Source organism: Cibotium barometz, chromosome 56 (genome assembly GCF_041138505.1).
Source record: "Cibotium barometz isolate CiBa-2024 chromosome 56, ASM4113850v1, whole genome shotgun sequence".
NCBI classification, from domain to species: Eukaryota; Viridiplantae; Streptophyta; class Polypodiopsida; order Cyatheales; family Cibotiaceae; genus Cibotium; species Cibotium barometz.
This window is the reverse complement of record NC_141101.1, coordinates 30,875,890-30,901,232: the sequence shown is the minus strand read 5'-3', so window position 1 is coordinate 30,901,232 and position 25,343 is coordinate 30,875,890. Positions and strand designations below refer to the sequence as shown.

Here is a 25,343-nt window from a genome sequence, read left to right as displayed (position 1 = left end):
CAAATCATTGACCATGTTTTTTAAGGGATAAGGAACCAAACATTCTTACCAGTGTGGCATCCTCCCATTACTTACAAATTCTCTTTTAATCATGCTCACTCTTAAAGGCCCCCTAGAATATCTCAACCTTCCCCTAATGGTATGAATATGAGACATGACAAGGTTATTAAGTCACATACCATCAATGAATTTTTACTTGGAACCTCCACACAAACATACAACGTATGTTCATAAGTAATGCAAGTATTTTTAACAATACATTGACAAGAAGTATATTTATTTATGGCAATGTTAGATACGTAAGTTAGATACATAAGATTGTCAACATAAAGCATGCTTTTGATAAAACATTAACGAGAAGTATTTTTACTTATGGGCAATGTTTTATGGGCAATGTTAGATACATAATAATGTCAACATAAAGTATGCTTTTGATAAAACATTGACAAATACCTCAACAAAATCAATGTTAGATACATAAGATTGTTAGCATAAAGCATGCTTTTGATAAAACATTGACCAATACCTCAACAAAAGCAATGTTAGATACATAAGATTGTCAATATAAAGCATGCTTTTGATAAAACATTGACTAATACCTCAACAAACGCAATGTTAGATACATAATATTTTTAAAATAAAGCATGATTTTGATAAAAAAAAATTGACCAAAATCTCAACAAGAACAACCTTGGCAAACAAGAACATTGATAAGACTGTTAAGAACATTTGAAGCTTGAAGGAGCCTTAAAGTGTTGACTTGCCATAAGAAAAAGCGTTGATCTTAGCTCCTCAATAGGATAGTCGAGTTGTTGTGCCTACCATAACATCATCCCAAAAATGATTGGTTTAGATTTAATACGTTTGAGCTCAATATTTTGTGATTATTTAATTATGTTAGAGTCTCGTAGCTTTGTAAAAGTTGAAAGTTTAGGGTGTGAAAGTCTCACCTTTGCAAAAATGGCATATAGAATTGTTCCTTGCCCTTGTGACTGGTTAGCACTTGTGACTTCCAAACCCATATGCTCTAGTATGTGCAATATGCTAGAGAAGCAAATTTGGCTGGTCTTATGACAACCAATGTTGATGTTGATAATGTTATCTTTGGCAACTGTTAGCTCCACATGAGGTGCATCAAAATTTTGATCATAATTGGATATTTTGGTAATTGGTGTATTTGTTGTGTAATTCTCCATGGACTTGATTGATTTCATGATCCTCCCCTTTAGTTGTAAGAAGTGAATTTGACTCTTAAGGGAGTGGATGTATATGCAAGTGCGTTCAATAATAGAGCATCGATCACCCTAAGAAATAAGTTGAAAGAAAAGCATAGGTGCGTCATTTGTGAATAAAGTTAGTATACCTACATATGAGAACAAAGAAGATGATTTTGACCACACATATTGACATTTCAATACGTATAAGGAGAATATCAATGTTAAAATTGTTAATGAAGATATAAAGATGACTTTTGAGAGAAAATGTTGGCAAAGCCTAGAACTGTGTTCCCTCTAGTCTCCATACTTTCATTGTAATTTTTTTTTTCTAATTTAGGATTTTAAAATAGGATAGCTGATGCTAAAAAAAAAACCCTTCTAAGGAAGACACTAGTGGTAGTTGAAATTTGATAGCTAACCAAACAATAAGAGGATTGAGGTTGATCTAAGCTATAAGTAAATGCTCCACTTTTCCTCATCCACTGCATATCTAGTATATCTATCTAGCGTATAAAATGTTTCTATATCTATCCTCATCATACCATATCAAGCATGCTCTATTTTCCTCATCATAACTTATCATACCTAGCAGATCAAATGTTTATATCCCTCTCCTCATCATACCATATCAAGCATGCTCTACTTTCCTCATCATACCTAGCACATCAAATGTTTTCTCCTCTCTCCTCATCATAGCATATCAGGTGGTTTGGTCTCTCTCTCTCTCTCTCTCTCTCTCTCTCTCTCTCACAACACACACACACACATGCGCGCGCGCACACACATTATGATTGCACTACTTGATAAAATAAGGGGCAGTGTTTCTGAAGTCGGGAATAAAATAAGTCCTTTTCTCCAAGCAAGGCAAAGTGACTTAAGCTACATTTAATCTAAAAACAAGCACAATAAAGCAAAAACACACTCACGTTCACTTGGGGAGCATCGCTTGCGGGAAGCAAAGCTCGCAGGGTGTGGAAGTGGCGAGTCAGTTGTCTTCGCCGAAAAGCCTCCGTAGCCACGGTTGATGCGGGTTTACGTGCTAATCGTTTGTGCGCTTCATCATTATGCGGCGTGGAGTAGAGGGCGGACATGCAGGCGCGAGCGAAAGCTTGGTGATCTTCGTCCACGTACTGAGGCTGGTAATTATAAGAGCCGTTGGATTCCTTGTTGAATGGACTGTGGTCTGCATTGAGATCTACAAGGAAGGCAGGGTTGGATATGGCGGAAGGTGATGGATTAGCAGGGCGATAAGCTTGTGGATCAGGAGGGGTAGCTGAAGCTAGGGCTTCAATAGAATCGGAGCCCAGATGAGCCGCCCAAGTGTGCAGAAGCTCGCCATGAACGTCTTGGAAGCTATAATCAGAAGCCATTATTTCAACAGCAATAATACAATACCAAGCTAGCTAGCCGAGCTTCATGCAAATGCCACAGAAGGCCAACTGCTGCGTAATTAAAAGCAAAGTCTCAATCGTCCCCCACCTTCTCCTTGCCTCTCAAAAACATTTAATGTTTGTGGCTTTGGTACACCCATTGATTATGGCTGCTGGTACACCCATTGATATGTCAATTGATTTCACACACAAGGGGCCATGTACCGCCCGCCCAGTACGGGTGTCCGGAAAATATGACTTCTTGTCGTGATCCTGCCACGCCCATGCCAATGAGATTCATTACCCGTTTGTAATGCCAACTACTTGAAGTACGTCAATTAACTTTTTGCCCAATTTACCTAAGCAAGGTGACCAAGGGCATTCTCTAAAGATTTTTTCACAAATGTAGCCTTTTCTTTTGAAGGGTAAATTTTCTCACACATTACCTTTTTTTGGGTTTAATGCCTCAAAAAGGATGGTGAAAGCTTCAAATTTGAGGTGCTTAATGTAAAAACCCCTTTGGTAGGCTTCTACATGGCCCAAGTGTTTCGGGGTAGAGGGGCAGGTGCTACTAGCGACGAATGGCCCAAGTGTTAATGGGGCAAAGGGGTTTGAGGTGCTTAATGTAAACCCCTTTGGTATAGGTTAGGTAGCCATACCACTTCTACATGGCCCAAGTGTTTTTGGAGTAGAGGGGTTAGTGCTACTAGCTAATGGCCCAAACGTTAATGGGGTAAAGGGGTTTTAAGTCCTTAATGCATCCCCCTTTAGTGTAAGTTACGTAGTCATACTACTTCTACATGGCCAAGTGTTTATGGGGTAAAGGGGTGCTACTAGCTAATGGCCCAAGTGTTAATGGGGTAAAGGGGTTTGAAGTAACTCCTTTGGTAGGTAAGGTATCCATCATACTTCTTCATAGCCCAAGTGTTTCTAGATAAAGGGGTTGGTGGCCCAAGTGTTATCTGCTACTAGCTAGTATACTTTTTTTGTGTGACATGCAATGGACAAGTGTAGAAGTGTGGAGGTGGTAACTCTTGGCATGATTTTTAATTTGTAGAAAAAGTGCATTGACTATATATATTCACTATTCACTCTATTAATTAATTGACCAGGCCCTAACGGGCCCTCTAGGGATTCACTCACACTAAAAGGGGATGTCACTTACGTGCATGAACCTCAAGAAAACCTCCTATATATGATGCACATAAGATGATAACACCCCCTATTTAAGCTTATAAGGATACCTTTAAAAATAACTATGTCATCCCCTTCCTTATATGTATATTTTTTCTCTAGCATTTACACACCCCCTCTCCTTAGATTAAAGCATGTTACTTTGAACCTTATTGAGCAAACATAAGTACTTCATGCGTACTGCCTCGGAGGATTCACCTAAAAATATGTAAGGATACCACATGAGTTCAAATGAAGGGGTTTTTTAATTCAAAATTTTAAGATGAATTTAAAGAAATACATTTAGAGAAGGGGTTTTTTTAATCAATTTTGAAAAAATACCTGTAAGTACATAAAGAAAAAGGGGTCATTTTATTCATGAAAAATTTACAAGTAAGAAGTTTTTTAAATAACCCTTAAGCGCACGTGATACATAGGGTTTCTTAACAGTACACCCCACCAAGAAATAGATGTTAAGTATTGCTCGAATGCTACCAAACCATTGCAAGAATTTTGTACAACTATGCTCATCAAAATTACTTTTGACATATCCTTAATGTTGCTATATAGGGCTCCATCTCCCCCCCTCCCCCCCCCCTCTCGGCCCCTCCCCCCTAACTTAAATTTAAGATTTAGTATTTACCTAAATACATGGCCTTACCCCTACCTTATAAACTTATGTCTCATTTCGAAAACCCCCCCCTCTTGTACACTCACGTGATATCATAAGTTTTTTAAGAGTGAATCCTCCGGGAACGGTCGTGGTTAATTAATTAAGACCTTAGGTGTCTTAAGCCCAAACAAGCAGGCACTGAGCGACAACGATGAACGTCCACCTCTCCCTTCTTATTCACACAGTTTCTCCTATGAATCGTCTTCATAGTAGAGAGAGAGAGAGAGAGAGAGAGAGAGAGAGAGAGAGAGAGAGGGAGAGAGCTTTGCATCACATGCACGAGAAAGAGATTGTCCACACAGGAGAGAGGGAGAGACAAAACATGAAACACAGCCTCCTCTTAAAAAAAATAAAAAACTACGCATAGACTTCATGAGACAGAGTATAGGAGATTAACCGTTCTGCTATACGACAAAAAAGACAAAGAGAGGCGTTTCATCGTCGTCGATCAAAGACACAAAGAGAGTGATTTATGTTTTCATTGGGGAGTGCTACCGTGACATGGAGCAGCAAGAAGCAACCCACAACTTCCTTGTTGAGCACAGAGGCAAAGTATAGAGAGGAGCTGCGGTGGCAGCATATGAGGTACTAGCTTGGTTACGCAAGATACTTGTTGCTGATTTGGGGTTGCATGTGGAGAGAAAGGTTGTCATACATTGTGACAATCTTAGCAGTATACAGTTGGCCAGGACCCAATTTTGCATGCGCAGACGAAACACATTAAGGTACATTAACACTTCATCAAGGAGAGAGTCTTGGTAGGTGACATCGACCTGGCCTACGTCAGCACACACAGAATCAGGTCACTAACATCTTCACAAAGGCCTTGGGAGTTATGAAGCTCCATAGATTTCAAGATATGCTTGGAGTTCATGACCTGGAGTTGAGCTTGAGGGGGAGTGTTGAGATGTCAAGCTCAACATGAGCTGACACTCATGAGGCACCTACATTACCATTCGACATTTATATCACTGGTAGGTTTGGTAGTTGGCACCGACATATCTCCGCTAGAGATTCTACAGCTGGACTACACCAACTAGTCCACATCTACTCACTCCTCTTAGTGTGTTCACATTATGGACCGCTTGTATATACTCTATTATGTGTGTTAGTCACTTTATCTTCTTTTGTAAAACTTTTTTGTTGTGTAGAGAAGAAGAAGAATTTTCAGCCTCTCACCTTGTGTGTTCTCTTCTGGGGTTTGTGTGAGTGTGTGTGTGTGCTTGCTTGCAAGAGCTTAAGCTCTCTTCCCCCTTACATCTTTAAATTATGAACTTGCACTATATATGCCATTTCAGAGGTGCATTATGATTGGATCCATGAGATACAAGAGGAGTATTTGGTGGACGACATGGCTGGTTCAATGTTTCAAAAATTATAGCAAGGATTATGTGATGAATAACCACATTTTGAGGTGCACAAATGGGTTTCTTTCGTAGTACAAGGAAAAGGTCTATTTGGTCCTTCACTCATCCTTCAAGCTGAAAATCCTACAAGATATGCATTCTTCACCAATGGTAGGTTATTTGGAGTCTTACCAAACCCCAAGCAACCATTTCCAAGCTATTTGAAAATTAGAGCGAAACTTAGCAACAAATCCCAAAAAATTAGAAGTTTCTCGATAAACTTTTACAACAAAAAACAATGAAAAGTGAGCACAAGACATGAGTAGCACATTAGAAGATCACATCAATCACCATAAAAAAATGAAATACCACCCCAACTATAATTTTTTGATTGCACGAAACAATACCCAACAATATCTGCATTAATCAAGACTGACCGTATCAAAATCGCCAATCATGGCTCCCAACAAGCAAACAAAAAAACCATGTGTTGCATTGTCCACTACATACACCAAAACAAATCAAGTTAAGTCACACTCATTATCTATAAAAACATGACGAGCGTGATGTCGATCTTCATGGTCCTTCCCAAAACGTGCATCTCCAGTGATGGTTCTTGCCATTGCTTTGGCATACTTTGACAGAACACTTTGGATAGAAAATTATAAAGAATAAAAATTGTTTGGTTTTTGCAAATTCACATGTGTTTAAGTATGTTTGTGTATTGTAGATCAAACTTGAATGTTCCTGTCTTGAAGAAGCATATGCATGAAGGCAACCAAAATAACAAAGTAGGATCCTCAAGCATTGACCTAATGCAAAACACCACTAAATCCATAACAAAATAGAGTGAAAGTAGTGCCAAGCACATCAAAAAAATAAAGTCAAATAAATGTAGCACTGAATAAGTCTAGATGCTCACTAATCATATGGATTCCATCCCACATGCTCATCAATATCATCATCCCAATCATGTGAACTGCTAGCCTCCCCCTGGCGTCCTTACCTCCTCCTAGCTAGAGGCAATGGCTATGCCTATAAAGACATAAGACCTCGTTAGAGTCCATCGAAGCGCATAAACGACTAGACCTCAAACATGCCTTAAGTAGAGGAGCTGTGCCACAACTCAAGGCAAACACCATCAGAGTGATCGAACAACTCCAAATACCTTGCAATCAAAGTAACACTATGCTCCAAAACACGACGGATATCCACACCCCCGACGTCCCTAGCATGAGAGACACATCTGGCAAGTAATGGTATACCACCGAATCCATAAGATACATATGAAGCGCCTCGAAAAGAGGTGCACTCTCCAAGCAGTAAATTGTAGGAATCATACCTCTGTGCGAATTGCAAGAGCATAGAAGACGTATATTTGCAATAGGTTGACAACAACCAAATGAGGCAAGAAAAATCATATATATTGAACAAATTTCCCTGGAACCACCACTAAACACACTACCTTTGTCTGGAAACCACCAGTCTCATAGTATCCATAGGATGAGTGATGCATGACAATAACACGGTGCCAAATCTCCAAATTTGATACATGGTAATAGCTCTCAACTCAACCCACTATCTCTCCTATAAAACATAACATAACTTTTATCAACCAAATCGCAAGACAAAAGTAAATTCTTATTATCTTCTAACACATGGAATATTACCTCCCATTGATGCCATAATCAACAACCCACTAGAATCACCAAGAGTCATGCAGCCAAACCCACTCCATACCAGACATGGTCCTCAGATACTGTATCCCATAGAAGCCTAGAGTTGGTGACACCATGTAACACTCCACCGAAAGGGAGGTCCAAAAATATCAAATCAGCCACCCAAGAAACTGATCTCCCTTTTCTTGCATATTGTCTACCCTTGGGTGAGGAATTTTGTATGTACTCATGAACTATGGTGTAAGATTAATTCTTTGTGCCATTTATAAAACCCTTGCCAATAGCAATATAATCCCCAACAATGTCCAAACACTTTGGACTATCCCCACATGACACATCCGAAACTGGCACATCTGGCTAGTAGGCATATGTTATCATTCTTTTAGAAATGATCAAGGTTGTTTAGCCGTGAAGGCCCTCATCTTGAAAACAATCCAAAGAAAGATTTAATGTCAAACAACTTTCCTTATTAGAAAGCCAAAATCATAACTTGACATAATGTAGTATCAACACAACAAAAAGAATATCCCAAGCTCAATTTTAGAGAGGTTCGAAAAGAGTTACCATCATCATGAGTATCCTCAATATTCATGTCTATCTCTGCATCCAATAAGTCCGCCCTTGGCTGCTCTTCCACAACTTTGTCTTTGTCTTACACATGAAAAATAAAGCAATGAGCAACTCAAGACAATGAGTAATAGTTAGTAGATGCTTACATTGATAAAGAACACGACTTAACTATCCTTTGTGTAGGTCTCTTTTTCTCCATCTCCTCATCAACCACCTTCTCCACATTGAGAGGATTCCCAAGCTTGAGATGCTGTGGAGATCTTTCTCCCACTCTAAAACATGACCTTTCTCAAGGTCAATTCACCAAGGGAACATCTCCATCTCCCACTTGGACAACCTATGCATAGTTTGGGAATACATACACAAAGCCTCATTATCTAGAGCCAACCATTTATTTGCTCTTACAGGCATGACAACCAAATGACCCCTTTCTTTCCAAAACACAAGATATCTGAAAACATTGAAAATCAACATATGATTGAGAAAGCATCTTTGAGTTAGAAAGAATGTAGCATTTTCTTAAGAACATTTCCAACACCACTTGCAAAAACAATCAACTTGTAAGTCAACCTTTGGGTAGCCATCTGGACCATGTCTGTGAGATTCCTCCCCAACCTCTCAGGATGTCCAATATCTTTCCCTCTAAATCAAATCCCTCTTCAAAAATGTTAAAGATCTTGTTTCGACCTGTTCTGGCGTAGAGAGAGAAAATATTCTAGAGAGAAAATATTCTAGAGAGAGATTATTCAGATTTTAGATATTTTTGGATGGAAAAATATATCTTCTTATTAAAATAAATTCCCCCGAAACAGAAGTTCAAAAAGATTTTCAGAAGGTGCATTAGAAATCAATTATAATCTGTTCAAAAGGACTTATCCTAGGGGTCCAGATTTTTAAAAAATTTTAAATTAAGGTTCTAAGGGGCCAATCAAACTCATCCAAATGTATGGAGGAGATAAACGAAGAAATAAAGAAAATCACCCTAAAAATAAGTAAATACTCACATAAGATGAAGACTTGACTAAGGACAAGGATATTAGTTAAAAACGAAGAGATATTTAGTGAAATGATGCATTTTTGACACCTCAGTGTGGGGGGATTCCCCTCACGAAGGAGGTGCCTATTTCACATGTGTGGTTGAGTTTTAAACTCACAAATAATGAGACATTTTTATCTCTTCTCTCTCCTGCTTCAACTAGATCCAAAAAGTGAGCTAAACTGACCTAAAAATGGTCACAAATTGACCAAAATGATCTGAAAAATTCTAGAATCAATTTTCTTGGTTAGAGGCTCACTTTTTCCTATAAATAGAAGCCTCCCCCTTTGTTAAAGCTTAATAGTGTTTTATGCACTGTTACTCTGCTCCACCCGAGAGCCAAGAACTATGAATTTCCTAATAATTCATTAGTTTTTGACCTTTCCCTCTTCTAAATAATTGGTGGCCACTCTTGTTGCAAACAAGAGTAGATCCCTCAAACCATCAAGCCAAAGGAAAGCTCTCAGAAATTTATGTAAGTTAGAAATCTTACTTTTTCTTTATTCTTTTAATGGTTTTCTAATTTTTATTATCTTTAAAATGATAATCTGAAGCTATGCCTTGCTGGAAAGGCTTTCCCCCTCTCTCATTCTTAAATTCAGTCCTTTTTTTATCCTAGTTAAGTAATCTAACTGTTGGAATTAAACTTTTCATATTGTTTCTCTTTTAAAAGTCAAATTTGATTAGTTTAGAGTGCTTAAAACCAATTGGGGATAATTTTTAGTAATTTTAAGTTAGAAAAATTTTAAAAATGGTCAGCCATACAAAGGAGGTTATGGTAAAAATTTTTAAAAATTGGTGAAATAAGTTTTATCTTTTACTATCCAAAAAGAGTAATCCCCACCAATTGTGGATTCTAAAAGTGTAATTTTGATTTTATGCATAGGAAGATGCATAAAGAAATTTATTTTGATTTCAAAAGAGTTATTCTCATCAATTTTTATTTTATGCATAGGAAGATGCATAAAGAAATTTATTCTTATTTCAAAAGAGTTATTTTCATCAATTTTTATTTTATGCTTTGGAAGATGCATAAAGAAATTTATTTTTATTTCAAAAGAGTTATTTTCATCAATTTTTATTTTATGCTTAGAAAGATGCATAAAGAAATTTATTTTTATTTCAAAAGATTTGTTCTCATCAATTTTCATTTTATGCATAGGAAGATGCATAAAGAAAATTTTTTTTATTTCAAAAGAGTTATTCTCATTAATTTTTATTTTATGCATAGGAAGATGCATAAAGAATTTTTTTTTATTTCAAAAGAGCTATCCTAATTAATTTTCATTTTATGCATATGCATAGGAAGATGTATAAAGAAATTTATTTTTATTTCAAAAGAGCTATTCTCATCAATTTTTATTTTATGCATAGGAAGATGCATAAAGAAATTTATTTTTATTCCAAAAGAGTTATTTTCTTAAATTTTCATTTTATGCATGAATAGATGCACAAAGAAATTATTTTTATTCCAAAATAGTTATTCTCATCAATTTTGATTTTATGCATAGAAAGATGCATAAAGAAATTTCTTTTTAATTCAAAAGAGTTATTCTCCTAAAAATTGAAATTATGCATAAATAGATGTGTAAAGAATCTTTATATCAAAAATAAAGATTCTCTTGCATTCTAAGAATAGATGTGATGAGATGTGATGCGAATCAAATAGATGAGAATGAATGGATGGATAGATGTGATGAGAATGAGAGGTAAATAGATGTGATGAGATGGGATGCGAATCAGATAGATAGGACTGAATGGATGGATGGATGTGATGAGAATAGGAGTGACGAGAATGTGAGGTGAATACATGTGATGAGAAGTCATGTGAATCTGATAGATGGGAATGAATGGATAGATGGATGTGGATGTATGTGAAGAATAGAAGTGGATGGATGGATGGATGGATGTGGATGTATGTGAAGAATAGAAGTGGATGTATGTTAAAGAATGGATGTGGATGTGTGTATGTGAAAGGATAGATTTGAATGTGTATGTGATAAGTATGGATGTGGATGTACGTGAAAGGATAGATGTGGATGTGTATGTGATAAGTATGGATGTGGATGTATGTGAAAGGATAGATGTGGATGTGTATGTGATAAGTATGGATGTGGATGTATGTGGGAGAATATATGTGGATGTAAATGTGATGGATATGAACGAGAATTGAAGCGATGAGATGTGATGTAAATTGGATAGATATGAATGATAATGGATGTGAATGAATGATATAGGATGTGAATGAATGTGATAGCATATAAATCGGGATGTGAATGAATGATAAGGGATGTGAATGGATGTGATGTGATGTGAATCAAGATGTGAATGAATGATATACGATGTGAATGAATAATAAGGGATGTGAATGGATGTGATGTGATGTGAATGAGGTGGATTGATGTGTGGATAATGTGGAATGATGTGCATAGATGTTTGAATAATGTGGATTGACATGTGGATTGATGTGGTGGGATGTATGGATGATGTGGATTGATGTGTGGATGATGCGATTAGATGTGATTTGATGTAGGAATGATGTGATGTGATAGGGATCGATGATGAAAATAAAATTGTGGTAAGATGAAAAAAAGATGGGGTCTAGTGTGAAAGGATGCGAAGTAATGAGAAAAGATGGGAATATTGTTGGAATTGTATTTGTTTGTGAAATTTGATTTTAAATGACTGTTTTATGTCAAGAATGCTGGGGAAGCATTTTGACCATCTTGTGAATGAGGTCGTAGAGACCTATCTGTTAAAGTTGCAACTGATGAGACGAAGAGTCATCGGAGGACGTCTCGCGTAGCAAGGTCGGCCGAGGTCTTGACTAGCCTTGGTTTGATTAAATGGTGAGCTTCCGATGGTACAGTGGATGAGGGACCAAGGAAGCAACTATTGAGTGAACGCTAGGTGACCTGCGAGGAAGGATCCTAGAGGGTGCTGACCATACGGTGCTCGGGCTCTCTGCTCCACCCCAGAGCTAAGAACTATGAATTTCTTAATAATTCATTAGTTTTTGACCTTTCCCTCTTCTAAAGAATTGGCCACTCTTGTTGCAAACAAGAGTAGATCCCTCAAACCATCAAAGCCAAAGGAAAGCTCTCAGAAATTTATGTAAGTTAGAAATCTTACTTTTTCTTTATTCTTTTAATAGTTTTCTAATTTTTGTTATCTTTAAAATGATTATCTGAAGCTATGCCTTGCTCGAAAGGCCTTCCCCCTCTCTCATTCCCCCTCTCTCATTCTTAAATTCAAGCCTTCTTTATCCTAGTTAAGTAATCTAACTGTTGGAATTAAACTTTTCACATTGTTTCTCTTTTAAAAGTAAAATTTGATTAGAGTGCTTAAAACCAATTGGGGATAATTTTTAGTAATTTTAAGTTAAGAAAAATTAAAAAATGGTCAGCCATACAAAGGAGGTTATGGCGAACTTTTCTAAAAATTGGTGAAATAAGTTTTATCTTTTACTATCCAAAAAGAGTAATCCCCACCAAATTATGCTCTTACATCCATAGAGCTCTTATTTATAAGAGCCCTAATGGCCTCACCCACGGATATCGAGACAAGTGACTAATCTATTGGTTCTTCCAAAGCCGAACTCAAAAAAACTTCCCTTGCCCGGAAAGCATGGGTGATTCCTCCAGGATAACTTTTCTCTAACGTAGTCAAAAGCCTGAACTAACTGAATTGATCTAACCAAACTCGTAAGTCCCATAATCAAATCAGGGAAAAGATTGTACTTGGATCATAGAGACCAACGCTTTTTTCCTCATTGAGAGGCACAATCGTTGATTCTTTTCCATAGAACAATTTTTATCCAAGATTTACCTCATCTATCATACTATACAGAAATTGAGTCTCGATTTACGGATCCATCAGTCCAGCCTAACCCCATCCAATCCCATGGGTTAGCCAACTGCCCAACCACTGTAGTGATGGGATCCAATTAGGAATTTGGTTAGGTTCCGAGTACCAGGGAAAAGAGTCCCCAGGCTCCCTAATCGGATATTCATCCAAACATAAAACTAGTCACACCACTTACACACCCAATATGAACTTGCCTTTTTCATAGATTCAACAGTCTTTAAAACAATCCTTTAATGAAGCCATAGTGTTACTGATCATAACATGTGTGGTAGCTTGGTTGAGAAAGCTACTTGCAGATTTGGGTCTATGAATGGATAGACAAGTTATCATTTTTTGTGACAACATTAGTAGTATACAGTTGGCCAGGAACCCAGTTTTTCATGCTCGCACGAAGCATATAGAGGTCCACTACCATTTTATCAGAGAGAAGGTTTTGGCAGGAGACATTGACCTTGTTTATGTCAGCACACAGGATCAGGTCGCTGACATCTTCACCAAAGCATTGGGTACAGAGAAGCTCCACAGATTCAGGGCTTTGCTTGGTGTACATGAGATGGAGTTGAGCTCAAGGGGGAGTGTTGAGATATCGAGCTCATCTAGTGAGCCGGTGGACACTGATGACCCGCCTGGGGGATAGGCCCCACACTTACACCACTGACATGGTTGGTGAGATCATGGGTGATATACGGCCAGTGGGATGACAGGCTATGTGACAGCCATTCTAGTGAGCTCAAGGGGGAGTGTTGAGATATCGAGCTCATCTAGTGAGCCGGTGGACATTGATGACCCGCCTGGGGGATAGGCCCCACACTTACACCACTGACATGGTTGGTGAGATCATGGGTGATATACGGCCAGTGGGATGACAGGCTATGTGGCATAGTTATAGCACTAGCTCATTTAGTTGGGTTCACACTATAGAGAACCCTAGTATATATTTAGTTGAGTACCTTTTCATATGTGTGTATTGTTATCTTTGTATATGGTGTGTTGAGTGTTGAGTGAAGAAGAAGTAGATTTTGAGTCTCTCACCTTGTGTGTTCTCTTTTAGGGTTTTGTGAGTGTGTGTGTGCTTGCAGGAGCTGAAGCTCTCTTCTCCCCTGCATCTTTTTACCATCTTCTTCCCTTCTCTCTCATATCTCCTTTTCTCCTAGGTGTTTTTTTCTCATGATAAAGACACCTCTATTCTCTTCTTTCTTTCACCTCTTTTTCCCATCTTCTTCCCTTCTCTCTCATATCTCTTCTTCTCTCAGGTGTTTTTCTAATGATAAAAACACTTAGATATTCTCTTCTTTCTTTCACCTCTATTACTATACCATGCACTAGATTTATCCTCTCTTTCTTAGCTCCCATCATGCCTAGGAGACCTTTGAGCTCTTCTAGAACATCTTCTAGCTTTGTACCACCCTTCATCCATCCCTCAAAGCTCTTTAATGACACATTTGATTGAGCTAGTTCAAAATTTATCAACTCTTTAATGACACATTTGATTGAGCTAGTTCAAAATTTATCAACTGTAATATCACTTTTAAAGTTGATACCCATTTATTGTCTCACTACCCCTCTACATCCCTCTCATCTACAAAACCTTTTCAAAGCTCTTAACACCCCTCACTCCCCTTCTAGATTTACAACACCCATGTATGCTCTTCAGGAAAGGAAGTATCCTTTTCGCTTCTCTAACACGTATTTTCTATCTCTATACCATTAAATCTTGCACAATGCCTTCTCGACTAACATTAGAAGAAGATCCATCATTGGATCCATGTGATCAAGCAATATTTAAGGTAATGAAGGATAATGAGTTTCTATTTATTTGGGCAAGATGATGTGGGTCACCATGCAATCTTCAATGAAAGGGGCACATAGATTTTGAGAAGATTTGCCTCATCCCTCAGGCTAGGATGAATGATTAAAAAAATTCTCAAGGATAGAAAGCAACTTGATAAGAATAGAAAGCAACTCAATAAGGGTAGGATTCTTGATTTTGAAATTTGTAAGGATAGAAAGCAACTCGATAAATTCAAATGGACTCCCTAACTAGCTATAACCAATGATGAAAACCATAGCATGGAGACTATCTACTTGCTAGTCTCATAAGATTTATATAGTGTTATGCCTAGAAAGGGATGCGAAGGTTAAAATCCATCACTTGGATGGACTCCCTAACTAACTAACCACTCATGAAAAACCATAGCACGGAGACTATTGTCCTTTTAGCCATATGTAATTGGAGAAAGGGAACTCCCCCTGGTTTGTAATTGGAGAAAGGGAACTCCCCCTGGTTTGTGGAATGTTTCAAGAGGCACTTGAGTTTGAATGCCATTATTCATGTGTGAAAACCACAGCATGGAGACTATCTACCTACTAGTCATAAGATTTACGTAGTGTTATGTGCCTAGAAAGGCATGTCTTGGGATGCGAAGGTTAAAATCCATCACTTGGATGGAATCCCTAACTAACTAATCACTCATGAAAAACCATAGCATGGAGACTATTTTGCCGCTAGCCATACGTAATTGGAGAAACTCCCCCTAGTTTGTCAAATGTTTCTGAGTGTGAATGTTATTATTCATGTGTGACCAACCCTCTGTAAGAAATAGGTGGTATGTATGCAGTACCACAAATGGGTGAGTCAGCCCTCCGTGAAATAGTTTTATGTATGCAATACCAAACTGCGAGTCAACTCCCAGATGTGCAACCTATGGATCACGGAATGGACTTTATAGGGATTGACTTTAATATAAGTAGAGCATAGTTGCCCAATCTTTAGATATCAAGGGTTTGCTGGCTCATATGAGTGAAAGATCTTGCTATAATGTACTCCAAAAATAAGCAAAAAAAGTTGAGTATGAGATAATGCCCCTTGGCATGAATAGATATGAGGAAAGGGAGATAGATGATAATGTCATGTTCTATAAATAGACACTTACAAGCATCCCCGATATAGAGGTAGATGATAATGTGATGTTCTATAAATAGACACATAGAAGAATCCCTGATAGGTGTGCTACACCTAGCAAAAAAAAAACAAATCATGGTGGGATAAGTGATGAATTAGGAGAATACAATTGTCAAACTATAAAATTTTTCCACCAAATCTCATATGACGAGACAATTGGAGTAAGAGAATTAGGAGAATATAGTTGATAGGCTAGGAAATTTTCCCAATAAATCTCATATGAGACAACGGGAGTAAGTTTTGGGGCTAGCTACTTTTATAGCATCTAGTTTTTCTTCTGATATCCCCCAAAACCACTTTAATATCTAAATAATAATACTCAATCTTGGTCAACTTGTGTATATGGCACATATCTACACACGAGGCCCTCCTTATAGCCCAATTAATACTCCATAATGGTTACCGTGTGATGGTTTAGGATGATGGTAATATTTTTGGAGTACACCTAGTCTAATAAGGTATACATATGATTACTTTTGGCCTCCCCTCAAAACCACTTTGCCTATGTTAAGATTTAGTAAGAGCTTGAATGCATAGGGGGGAGCATGAGTGTAATGAAGGGAGCCTGGTCTTGGACATAAGGGAAGCCCATGGGCATGGATATGGCCATGCAAGTATAGAGGTCCAACATTAATAAGTGTGAAAAGGTGGGCAAGTATATAAGTGAACAAATTGTAACCAGGGGCATCTAATCATTTGACTAATCAAATCATACTTTCTTGGAGCTCCAAGCTTCCATGGCTATGGTACTCCCTTGAGTGCATGTCGTACTCCATTATGAGTGCACTCTCTCTCTCTCTCTCTCTCTCTCTCTCTCTCTCTCTCTCTCCAGCATTACAGTGGTATCACAGTCATGCCTTTGATCTATTCCCATCTTAGATTCAAGAAAATTTGGGAGATTCTTGGAATTCTTGACTTTCTTGATCTTTCTTGAGTTTCTTGAAATTTTTCTTTACTTTCTTGATTTCTTGATCAAAAAATGGGTATGGAGATTATGGGACAATGGAAATTTGTTTGATTTTTGGATTGTTTCTAAGCTTTTGGGGGCTATGGGTCACTATGGGCCAAAATGTGAGGTAGCCGCTCCAAATTTGAATGGAGGACCAAAATTGGGGGAAATGTACTAATCTTGATTAATGATACTAATCAAACTAGTTTTAAGTAATCTCCTTCTTGTGTGCAAGTTTTCCATAGTCATTTTGCATGCATTTCAAGCTTCTCTTGGTTGCCATTCTTTGGGGCTATCATAGAGCTAGTCTTGAGCATCACATAGAGCTAGTCTTGAGCATCACATAGAACCCTAGAATGTGAGAGGAGGCCGTTATTCCTGTTTCATGGGTCTGCCACCATTTGTTGTAGTTTTCTGGAGATTTGAGTGCCAAATCAAGGCTATTTAGTTCCATTGAAGCTCTATTAGGGTTGTAGAAGTCATTTACCAACTCTATGGTCACGAGGAGAGAAAAATGGCGTCGATTTTCACCATGCTACTATCTACGACTCTGTGCACAGCATCGTCCATAGGAGATCTTCTTTGAAGACATTATGCGTGGTGCTTCAACAAGTGTGTCCATGGTAGTGATCTACAACAAATATGGTGCTTCTTTCATTCGTCCTACTATGCATGTGTTGAAATTTTGGAAGCTACATTTTGATTAAGCGTGGAAGCTATCTATAGCATGTATGGTTTTCTTCTACGTTTTCCATTGTGCACATTTTAAATTTTTGAGGCTTCGTTTTAGCTCCTTGAATGGCATTTCTTCAAGCTTGGAATGCCATTTCTTCAAGCTCCTTGAATGTGATTTCAACTCCTTTGAATTCCTTGGCATATTAGAGTTTCTAATTGCCATTTGGATGATTCTCTTAGACATAATGATGGTTATGAAGTGAAGGCAAAGGTTTGAAGTGTTGTCCATGAAAACAATGGTATGTGATTTCATATTAGTGCCAAAACTTGGAATAAAGCAAGTGCATGCATGTGCCTATGATTGCATTAACCTTGGGAGCCTTTACTTTGGGTAATTCGTGGACCTTTTGATTCACATGGTGTTGGATGCTATTTGGATGTTTTTTGGATATGATTTGGTGTATTGGAGCTACTATGATGATTGGAGGAAAGCATGAGTGCATGCTCATTTTGTAATTGATAATATGAAAATAGCATGAGTCATGATAAACACATTGTGAGTGCTCCTACCCTATCTTTTGAAGTTACATCCACATACAACTCACTTGTATTCTCACTTCAATTTCCTAGCATCTAGTATGCTTGTGAGGGTAGCTCGGGCATTGGAGGAGAGGCCCGGGGGGAGCATGGCATGAACTCTCCTTGTCGCGTGAGTTCTTTTGGAAAAGCGGCAAGGAGGGGGATTAGGTACATTGGATGTGAAGACTTGGCCCCAACTTGTGCTTATATTCGGACTAGGTACGAGGGTGGGAAGGCTTGGCCGGGAGATCGGCAAGCATAAAGCGCTCCTTTGACACACAACTTGACTACACTGCAAGCATGCCAAGGATATGGAAGCCAAATGTTACTTGATTGAGCATGCCATTGACACTTGGTGGTGTTTAAAGTACAAGAGTTGCATGGGCAAGTGTATGCTTTTGGTGGTGATTACTTGGGACATTATGTCATGATTGGACATTGAGCGAATGCTAGTGGATTATGATTGAGATTTGGTCCGTATTGTGGGGAGATTATGGCAACATTTTTGTGATTTTCCTACACTTTGTAGTGAATACAAAAGTGTAATTCATTCCTAAACCATTCAAGATCTCTCAAGGGCATTGGGAAGCCTTAAACAGGCATTTTAAGACACATCTAACAAGCCATCAAGTGGTTGATTTGGACACCGTTTTAGGGTATAAAGGGGACTAGTTTGGTCTAACTGAAAGTTCCAATTCAGCCCAAAACAGTGTGGAGGACTAAATTCAAGATGTTTACATAGACTAAGAGCACTCCTAAGAGCTTCCAAATGAGTCAACGATCTCCCAATTTTGTTACTGTTTGGGTGGTCAACCTCACCTATGTTAACTTTTAGCTAAAAGTTAAAATAGAGAGGTATAGGCATTCTCAAAGTGGTGATTCAAGATGATAGGAGTGTTCCTCTCATCAAGACAAACACGACAAACTAAAGAACTGAAAATTTGGTTGTTGTTTGCTCTATTGACCACTTGGTAGCATGGGAAAACATGGAAGGCCATCGAAAGCTCAAGCATAAGTGCCCGTGGAAGGGAACCAAGTTCAAGATGATTCCAATGAGATGGTTTGTGATGGCATGGTACTTGTGGTTGACACTCCATTGGGTGAAGATCCACATGGTCAAAATGTGGCACCACATTCTATTTTTTAACATGGGAAAAACTCAAGGGCAATGCAACAAGAAAGGGTACCTCTACATGACATTAGTGGAAAAATAGTGAATGAAGGCATAACGGTGCACACTAGTGGATATGATCAAATCTCATTTGGAAACATCACTTTGGATATGTTAAGGATTGCTCTCACCGATGCAATCAAGGATGCACAAAGAGATGTCCAAAATGAGGTGCTTTACATTAGTAGTGAGCTTGTGCGTCAAGGCAATGAGAATGCCAAGTTGATGCATCAAATGGTGGACAAGATGGATGAAATGTTTGCTCTTGAAGACCGGATTTTAGGTGTACAAAAAGGGGTGTGGACAGATTTGACCATGCACCAAATCCACATGGGAATCTTGGTGGTATGAAAGGAAAGTCAAGAGACCATCAAAGTGGGCATCCTTAACAAGATGGAGATGTACTTTGCATTGTATCCCAATGAAGAGGAAGACAAAGTACATTTTTTCGTGTTGCATTTGGAAGATTATGCCCATTCATGGTGGTGGTTTACTCAACATGAGGGTATGCATTTTGATATTTGGGAGGCATTCAAGGATGCCATGTTTCAAAACTTCACATCTCCATTGGAGCGAGCTCAATTGGTGGGACAATGGTATGATTTGGAGCAAAAGGGAAGTTCTGTCAAGGAGTATAGTAACCAATTTAGGAAGCTTTTCATGTTTGTTGCAGGAATGAATGAGTACAACAAGATGGTGAAATACATACATGTATTGCAAGCATCACTTGGAGATGATGTGAAGGCTCAAATACCTCAAACTTTACAAGATGCCATTTATTATGCGGAGGTCTTTGAATCTAAGAATAAGGTGGGTGTTGCAAATAGATGTTATGCGGGGTCAACTAAGCCATCTACTTTTAGCCCAAATGCAGTAAAATGGCCAACTTCTACCTCTTCAACACCTTATGTACCTTGTGTAAGCTTCACTCCAACTTCTTCTCCCATTCAACAATATCCTAGTGTGTATGGACAGCCAAGAAATGTGAAATGGAGTGCTTGTATGATCAAACCTCCTCTCAAAAGTGATGTTAAATCCTCTTCCCTTAAAGGAAAAGTATGATCAAACCTCCTCTCAAAAGTGATGTTCAATCCTCTTCCCTTAAAGGAAAAGTGATGTTAAATCCTCTTCCCTTAAAGGAAAAGTGATTAAGCAATTGTCACACAAGAAAAGATGGATGAGAAGAGGAAGAAGGGGATTTGCTTCCTTTATAATGAGAAATGGAATCCTGAGCATAAAACGATTTGCAAGGCAAAGGAGGTATAGGCTAACGTGATCTTTGAGGTGGTTGAAGATGAAGAGGAACCATTGGATTACATAGATGAGGCATAATTTCAAGATTGTGTTAATGATGTGATAGAAGAGCCTCCTCTTGACCCTTTCTCAAGAGTTTCCATTTGATCCGGGTGGAGAGGATTGGGTAGAAGTTGAAGTAAAAGAAAGGACAGCCATGCAATGTGCCATTTCACAAGAAGCTAAAGCAGGATGCAAAGGTTTCAATACTTTAAGGCTCATGGGAAAGATTGGGGGTAGATCCATTCACATACTTGTTGATTCAGGATGCACACATAGTTTTGTGAACTCTAAATCAATAAATTCTTTGAAACTATGCCCATGGGAGATGATGAAGCCTTTGAAAGTGGAGGTTGCAAATGGACAGCATGAGCTGAGTAAGAGTTGGGTTGCAATAAGCATTTCTTTGTCTTTCAATTATGCCTATGATGCCCGTTTGATTGTGCTTGACATGGGACCCATTGGTATCGTGCTTGGATACAATTGGTTGCACACTTTGGGCACTTTTTCAATAGACTTGAAGCACATGAAATTGTGGTTTATGCATGAAGGCAAAGGGCTATGTTTGGATGGAATTTGCAGTTATGCTTTAACCTTGGTGTCTACGAAGAGAATTACGAGAGAGTTGAAGAGCTTATGCCTTGTTTACATGCTACAACTCACTTGTCAAGAAGAGGACAATGGACTTCAAATACATGATGAAGGGATGGTTACTTGATAAGTCGACCATGCCATAGAGCTTGATAAGGATGTAAAACCAATCAATAAGCCTTCTCATAGGCTTTCAAAGGTTAAGCGAGAATAGGTGGCAAAGCAAGTGGAAGAGCTTTTGGAAATGGGATTCATACAGCCAATCCAATCACCCTTCGCCTCACCCGTTTTGTTGGTGAAGAAGAAGGATAGATATTATAGAATGTGCATCAATTCCAAGATCACTATAAAGAATCAATATCCCATTCCAACAAGGATTGATGATTTACTTGCTGAATTAAAAGGAGAAAAATATTTCTCTAAGATAGATCTCAAGTCCGAGTAGTATCATCAAATAAGGAAGAAAGATGGTTATGAGTTTAAGATGGCATTCCAGACTGAACGGGGTCTATTTCAATTCGTGGTTATGCCTTTTGGATTATCAAATGCCTCGGCTACATTTCAAGCTCTCATGAACAAAGTTTTGAAGCCATTCCTCTATAAATCAGTTTTGGTCTTCTTTGATGACATACTTGTGTATAGCAAGTCAAGGGAAGGGCACTTGATGCATGTGGAGCAAGCGTTGAAGGTGTTGAGAGAGCACAAGTTGTTCGCCAAGAAATGCAAGTGCACTTTATGTCACAAGAAGTGGAATATTTGGGTCACATTGTGAGAAATGATCGTATTAATATGGATCCCAAGAAGGTACAATGTGTGAAAGAGTGGCCTACACCCACCAACACTACTTAACTAAGGGGATTTTTGGGATTATCATCCTTTCATATAGGAGGTTCATATGCCATTATGCTCACATGGCAGCCCCACTTACCAATAGCTTAAGAGCGAAGCATTTTTTGGGACATTGTGGTGGCCTATAAGAGCTTCCAAGAGCTCAAGCAAGCACTAATTTCATCTCCAATATTGGTTTGCCCTAATTTTTCTAAGCCTTTCACTATACGGGCTGATGCAAGTAAGAAAGGAATTAGTGCCGTGCTATATCAAGAGCATGAAGTGATTGCTTATGAGAGTAGAAATCTCACCGAGAGAAGGAGAGGGAGCTTCATGTTGTGATCAAGAAATGTTTGCCATTTTGCATGCCGTAAAGAAGTAGTATCACTATTTGTATGGTGGGCATTTCAAAGTAAGAACGTACTCCAACTCTTCCTCACCCAACAAAACCTTTATCCAAAGCAAAAGAGATGGCTTTCTACCTTGCAAAATCATTAGGCAAAATATGGATTCTCATTTTTGCCCCTTAAGGATTTCCACACCTCCTCTCTCTGGAGAAATGGGCTCATGGTGAAATGTTTGCAAATCAACTCAAAAGTGAGCGGAGTTTGGACATTTGGAATCTACTCTTTGAGACCTTTCCAATGATATATAGCATGATAAGCAATCTTGAGTATTCAAGAAGTTCCCAAATTGGTGATTATGTGGCATGTAAACTCTGCTCACTTTTGAGTCTATTTGAAAAAATTTCACCATGAGCCCATTTTTTCTAGAGAGAGGAGGTGTGGAAATCCTTAAGGGAAAAAAATGAGAGTCCATATTTCACCTAATGTATGCTTTTGAGATCTCTTACACGACGAGAAAGGACAATGTTGTTGGTAGATTCACTTTCCAGGATATGAATTGTTGAGATGTCATGCTCAACATGAGCTGACACTCACAAGGTGCCTGCATGACCGTTTAACATTTATATCACTGGTGGGTTTGGTAGCTAGCACTGACATATCTTTGCCAGAGATTCTACAAACTGGACTACATCGACTAGTCCACATCTACCCACTCCTCTTAGCATGTTCACATTATGGACTGCTTGTATATACTCTATTATGTGTGTTAGTCACTTTATCTTCTTTGTAAACCTCTTTTGTTGTGTGAAGAAGAAGAATAATTTTCAGCCTCTCACTTTGTGTGTTCTCTTCTAGGGTTTGTGTGAGTGTGTGTATTCTTGCAAGAGCTCCAGCTCTCTTCCCTCCTACATCTTTTCATGGTATGAGATCCTAGTTCATGCTAAGGGCTAAGTGGCAAGCAAGAGAAGCATAGAAAGCGGTATGAGGGTAAGAGCTTCATCTACTCTTCCCCCTTTGTGACCCTTGTCGGGAGCTCGTCGGGAGGCACCGGCAAACGAACTAAGATTGAGGAGATTTTTTCGCAAGAGCAAAGCTACAAGGCAACTATATTGTCTATTGGATAGATATTTTTTGGGCCAAAAAAGTGTTTTGGGCGCATGTAGACCTTTGTTTTTCAATTCGCTAGCGTTCACAGAGCGGGCATTGTGGGTTAATTTCCATTCTCTAGAGAACTCTGTTTTTGGAACTCTAGGAAGGGCAATTGGTTGTGCAAACACTGTGTGTACTACAAAAAGGTCTCAAAGTTGTCATTGGGTGTATGTATGCAAATTGAGGTCACTGGTTGTTGTAACAGTTTGGGTACAGAGAATACAACAGTTTATGCAGATCAAGCAAGAGTATTATTTTTGGTAAATTTATGTTGTAGAAAACATGTCGAATGATGGAATAAACTAGATTGTTGTAGAGAAGCTTGACAAGAACAACTTCCATGCTTGGAGGTTTAGATTGATAAGAACAACTTCCATGCTTGGAGGTTTGGATTGACAAATTTTCTAATGGAAAAAGAATATTGGGACTACATTGAAGCTGAACATGAGGAGGCACCGAAGATAACAGAGATCAATCCAACTACTACAGATATAAAAGAGTTCAAGGATTGGAATCAAAGAGCAAAGAAAGTCATGTATTGGCTTTCTATTAGTATACAAGACACCATGATTGGGCATATACAGGATGCCAAGTCACCTAAGGAGGCATGGGACACCTTGGGGTGAAGCTATATAAAACTAATACCAAGGCACGAAAGATTCAGTTGAAGAATTATCTTTATACTGTAGAGAAGAAGAATATGTCTGTGAATGATTATACCTTGAAGATCAAGGTCATTGTGGAATCCCTTGCATCAATTGGTGTTTCTATTGATGATGATGATAAGGTGGAAGTGTGTCTACGTAGTCTTGAGCCACAATACAAGGCATTCAAGAAATCTATTCAGACTCGGGAGAACATTCCCAACTTCACAGATTTGGTGTCAATGCTAATTATTGATGAAGAGAACTTGGGTGAATATCAATAGTATTCATAAAACAAAAACAGCTCAGAGAAGCAGGCCTTCTACATAAGTACGGGTAGAGGACGAGGTAGAGGTTGTGGACATGGTCAAGGTGGTGACTAAATAGGTAATCGAAATTATGGTCAGCAACAACAGTAGGAACAGTTAGGATTCACAACAACAATACATAGGTGGAAGAGGCTAGCTTAGAGGCAGGGGAGTCAAAGAGGTCGTGTAATTGGCAAAGGTAGAATAATGATACACGAGGATGTTTTTACTATGGTAAGCCTAGACAAGTGTAGGCGATTGCTATAAGAAGCAGAGTGACATGTGAAATGAAAAAGTGCAACAAAATAACTAAGCATCCTCTAGCAGAAAGAATGTAGATAATGAGAGGTTTTTTGTTAGGCAACATGTGGTTAATGTTGTGTCTGGAAATGATGTAGCAGCATGTAAAGATGATGCATGGTATGTTACTTTAGGTGCTTCAAACCACATGACAAGTCGTGGTGAGTGGTTCAAGGAAATGAAGAGTCTTGAAAGACCAGGTTTTGTTGAAACAAGGGATGACACTGCTCATCATCCGATTGCCCATGTTGGAGATGTGCCATTGTCTATGCAGGATGGTAAGGTGAAGTACCTTGTAGATATACTTCATGTTTCAAGCATTATAAAGAATCTGATTTCTATTGGCCAGATGATTGAGCAGGATTTGCAAGTCCGATTTAACCCTGATGGTTGCTATGTAGAAGCCTTTAAAGATAAGTGCAGGTTGGTTGCAAAAGGCAACAGAGTGGGCATAATGTCTACATGGAATGTAAATATGTGTGAAGTGAGTGCTGCAATATTTGCAAATGGTTCAAAAGTTGTTGCAGATACATACATTTGGCATAAGAAAATTGGGCATGTAAATGTGCAAAGAATGAAGTCTATGCAGACTAAAGAAATTGTGACAGGGCTACCT

General features: G+C 38.5%; 1 protein-coding gene across 2 annotated transcripts; it reads right to left on the bottom strand.

The window, feature by feature from the left end:
* Positions 1–507: 507 nt before the first annotated feature.
* On the bottom strand, positions 508–2,680 carry LOC147607118 (uncharacterized). Of its 2 annotated transcripts, XM_086791454.1 has the most exons (3): positions 2,144–2,673; positions 951–1,304; positions 521–818 (listed from the first exon to the last, which is right to left on the bottom strand). In XM_086791454.1, exons 1-3 carry the CDS (start codon positions 2,585–2,587, stop codon positions 720–722), a joined length of 897 nt encoding a protein of 298 aa, XP_086647580.1. In that variant the 5' UTR covers positions 2,588–2,673; the 3' UTR covers positions 521–719. The 2 variants fall into 2 exon arrangements, with proteins under 2 accessions (XP_086647581.1, XP_086647580.1); XM_086791455.1 differs by lacking the exon at positions 951–1,304 and having other exon boundaries at positions 508–818; positions 2,144–2,680.
* Between the last annotated feature and the right edge of the window lie 22,663 nt (positions 2,681–25,343).